The sequence below is a fragment of the Micropterus dolomieu genome, unplaced genomic scaffold (assembly GCF_021292245.1).
Source record: "Micropterus dolomieu isolate WLL.071019.BEF.003 ecotype Adirondacks unplaced genomic scaffold, ASM2129224v1 scaffold_216, whole genome shotgun sequence".
Taxonomy (NCBI): Eukaryota; Metazoa; Chordata; class Actinopteri; order Centrarchiformes; family Centrarchidae; genus Micropterus; species Micropterus dolomieu.
This window is the reverse complement of record NW_025744208.1, coordinates 47,245-51,081: the sequence shown is the minus strand read 5'-3', so window position 1 is coordinate 51,081 and position 3,837 is coordinate 47,245. Positions and strand designations below refer to the sequence as shown.

General features: G+C 37.1%; 1 protein-coding gene across 5 annotated transcripts in view; it reads left to right on the top strand.

Moving 5' to 3' along the window:
• The window catches only part of LOC123967287 (major histocompatibility complex class I-related gene protein-like), a 4,866-nt gene extending 2,849 nt beyond the window's left edge, over positions 1-2,017 (top strand). Inside the window, exons 1-3 of one of the 5 annotated variants that reach the window (XM_046043348.1) lie at positions 7-221; positions 1,476-1,531; positions 1,621-2,017. In XM_046043348.1, coding sequence (XP_045899304.1) covers positions 14-221; positions 1,476-1,531 — 264 coding nt within the window. In that variant the 5' untranslated portion in view covers positions 7-13 and the 3' untranslated portion in view covers positions 1,621-2,017. Of the gene's footprint in view, positions 1-6; positions 222-1,475 lie in introns of those variants that run through there. The other 4 variants (XM_046043349.1, XM_046043346.1, XM_046043347.1 and 1 more) reach the window with 4 other exon arrangements.
• Positions 2,018-3,837: the final 1,820 nt, after the last annotated feature.

The following is a 3,837-nucleotide window of genomic DNA, read 5'->3' as shown; positions in this document are numbered from 1 at the left end:
TGACAGAGCCACGATGTTCTGGAGGAAAGATGGAGAGGAGCTTCATGAGGACGTGGACCTCGGAGAGATCCTCCCCAACAACGATGGATCCTTCCAGATGAGTGTTGACCTGAATCCTCCATCTGGAGACTGGGAGAAGTACGAATGTGTGTTTCAGCTCTCTGGTGTGAAGAACGACATCATCACCAAACTGGACAAAGCGAAGATCAGAACCAACGAAGGTAAGACTGGAAACAATTGTGATGGAGACACAAATACATTTTGTTCTGTGGTCAGTTATTGATTTGTGCTGAATACAACTTCATTCCTTTTGTTGTTTAAGCTGACGTCTAAAAACAACCAAACATTTTAACTTTCTTAATTTAAAGTTATTTTATGTTTTCGGGCCTCAACTTGTCTGTTAGCCCTTGTTATCAGCTAACACTTCTTGTGAGGCATACTGGTGATTTTAAATATGTGGCATTCAACAAATTTCTTATATTTAGAATTTTCTAAATTGGTACGAACCAAATTTACAAAACATTGTCATAAACAAACAGTTTGTCTCTCTGCACAGGGGGAAAACACTCATTTTAACTGAAATCATAATGTCTTAATCTAAATGAATTTGGTGTTTAAATGTGATGCCACAATTAACTAAAACAAAGTAGACAAACATTACAGACATTTTTAAACATTTTTGTAGAGAAAGTCATGGCCTGTGTAGACTACCTCCACACATGAATAGCAGAAACATATTTCACTCATTGGGCTCTTTGAGGATTTAAATCTGAATTGGAATTAAACATTTAATTTTCATTGGACCACTATTTAATAACTTTTGAATTCTTGTTACTGGACTACACGCCGTTAGGCAAATATTCCTACACTAAATGTCTATCTGATGGTGCTGTAGCTAAATGTAACTCCTCAACACCACCTGCTTTCTATTATTAACATGACCATAACTATTATTCTCTTCCCTCCTGCTCTCTCTCACTCTCTGAAAGCCATGTTTCATCACTGTGTGTCCCTGAGGTACCACATGCACGTCTGCACGCTAAACTAGGAGAAAACTGAAAGAAAATTCAAAGTATAGCCTCTTTCAGACACACCCCTAATCTAATGTCAGTTTAACATGTTATTCTCATGTCTGAATAAGGGCCTGAGTCACTTTTAAGTAAAGGTCATGAAGAAAGAAAAGACAGAGAAAGAGAGAAATGTGTTCAAAGATCAGTAAGTAATACTTGTATTATCTCAATCTTCATCCCTTGACGCGTCAATTACACTAACAGGAATAAATAATGACCCTCTAACTAGATGAAGACAGCGGTGAGTTTATGTAGAAAAAGTCGCGGCCCAAAGTACTTAGTTTCACCCCAGAGCAGGTCAGCTGGTGTACGTCTGTCCATCTGTATGTGTTACTGCCTGCACATTAATCTGTCTATCATGTCCATGTTTGTCTTTTACCTGATTATTGTTTTTTTTCTCTTCAGAGTCGGACACTTCATCAACTACAGGAAGTCAAGACAGCACCTCACTATTGATCTAGGTAACTAATGTCTGTCTGAAACATCACCTGCATGTCGATCATTCATTTTTGTTCTGTTTGTTAATGAATGCAGGTATTTGTCCTCACAGAAGTTTGAAGAGGAGGGTGAACTCTGCTCCATGAGAAATGGGAATCGGAATTTAACTTTTTGGAAAAGAAATAAACATGTTTTATTACAGTAAAGACACAATCTGCTGCGTTGCTAGATGCCACGCCTATACACAGAACATACTTAAAATAAAAGCATCAATACTAACTAACGTATTTTACAGTACAGTTTACAGCACACTGATAAAATACTTATATCTGCTGCTAGTATTTAGAGACAAGTAATGTTTGTATCTTTTGTAAAAAGTAATTGATCAATGATTCTCAAACTAACTTCTTGTGTTTGGTTAAGTAGATAAACGTCAGATGAAGTTGACCTGCTATTTCATTCTTTTGTACTGTTGATTTGCTTTTTAATAAAGTCCCAGATTTTCTAAATGTTCTGTTTTTGTGAGTCCACATATGAGCTTAAATATCTGCGACTGAAGCTACACTTAGTGTTTGCGCTACATTTAGTTTTTTAATGCACTTTTCATCTTTGTCTTTAGTTTATTGATATAAAGGATTCATGTGAGTTGTTGGATATGGATGACTCACATCATCTGAAATAGTTTGAGAAACAAAGAGACCTTCAAATTAGTGTTGTAGTACCCGAGAAAGGTCTTAAGACCACTTTTTGATGGTCTTGGTCTCGGACTCGACCGCATTTTTACTCTGTCTTGTCTCGAACATCGAGGACTCGGGATTTTATTTCAAGACCATAACTTTGGGAATATCAATAAATTGCTTTTGCATTATCTGAATTATTTGTTTACATCCTAACTTTGATTGGATGTAAAATGTACTGCTTCAAATAAAAAATTCAATAACCCTATTTAGAAATGTGTTGTTACCATTAATGACTGTCCCGTAAAGGTAAGCATGGAAAAGAAGTGCTGATAAAATGCTTACGTTGATTTCAGCTCTAACTGTTTGTATGTGGGTGTTTTAATGGAAATGGTGACTCTTTCAGATCAGTTTGAGAAGTACCTATGATTTAGTTCCACAGTTTATTGTGTGTCATGTAATGTGGGAACTGGTCTTGGTCCTGACTCGGTCTCAGCCCTTAAAAGTCTTGGTCTTGTCTCGGTCTTGATAAACTCTGGTCTTGGTCTTGACTTGGTCTCGGTTTGGGCGGTGTTGACTACAACACAACTTCAAATTAAAAAACTTGTTCAGTAACATTTTCAGTTAACTTCTCCATGTTCTGATTATTAAAAGCTTATTTTCTTTCCCCCCGCGACCCTGTACGCAGGATAAGCAGGATAAACACTAAGACTGGATGATTTTAGTGGTTTATTGATGAGGAAAGGTTTACAAGCAGGTTTTGATGCAGAAAGGCAGGTTCAGGTCACAGAAGCTCAAAAAACACAAGTCAAGATATTGAAACTAGGACTGACTGACATGGTAACAAAGGAAATGTAGTGAGAGACTGATGAGAGGAAGAGATGCAGGTGAGGAGGTGGGCGGGGAAAACCAGCCAACTGTGGAGCAGGCGAGGGAAGTGGGTACAAAGATGGTGGGGCAATGGAAATATATATTTATATAAATTATAGATGTAATCATGAGAACATGTGTAACATAAGCAACATAAATGTGAAATATAAACATGAGTAAGATGCAGAAACTGAATCAATGAAGCAAACACCACTAGACTACATTAAAACTAACTTCAGCAGTGAGCAGAACAAGACTTTGTCAACCAGAGTTCAGTCCTCAGTGTCACAAACAATACTACATTGTACAGCTAAAGGATGCAACACATGTTGCTTTGTGTGGGTAATAATCCTGAATAATTCTGTCTTAGTTAATCAATCAGTTTTTATTTATATAGCACTTTTCATAAAAATACATGTAACACAAAGTGCTTCACACTACAGAGCCATTTAAAAACAATAGTTTAAAAACCACAGTAAAGTAATAGTACCTCCCCATATAATGCACATAAGAACAACCCTCCAACCACAAATAAGCTCCTGGGAAAAACAGAAGATCAAGTCCAAACATCAATCCCTGCCACCCCTGAAACACTAAAACCCCAGGACACCAGAACAAACAGCACGAGTAGCAGCCCATCAACAGTAAAAGTGTAATAAATAAATAAATAACGTTTAAACTAAATCAAATAAATACAGCTCAGTTAAAAGCTTGGTTAAATATGTCTTTAGTTTGCCTTTGAACATGTCCAGATTTCCTGCCGCTCTCAGCTCCACAAACGC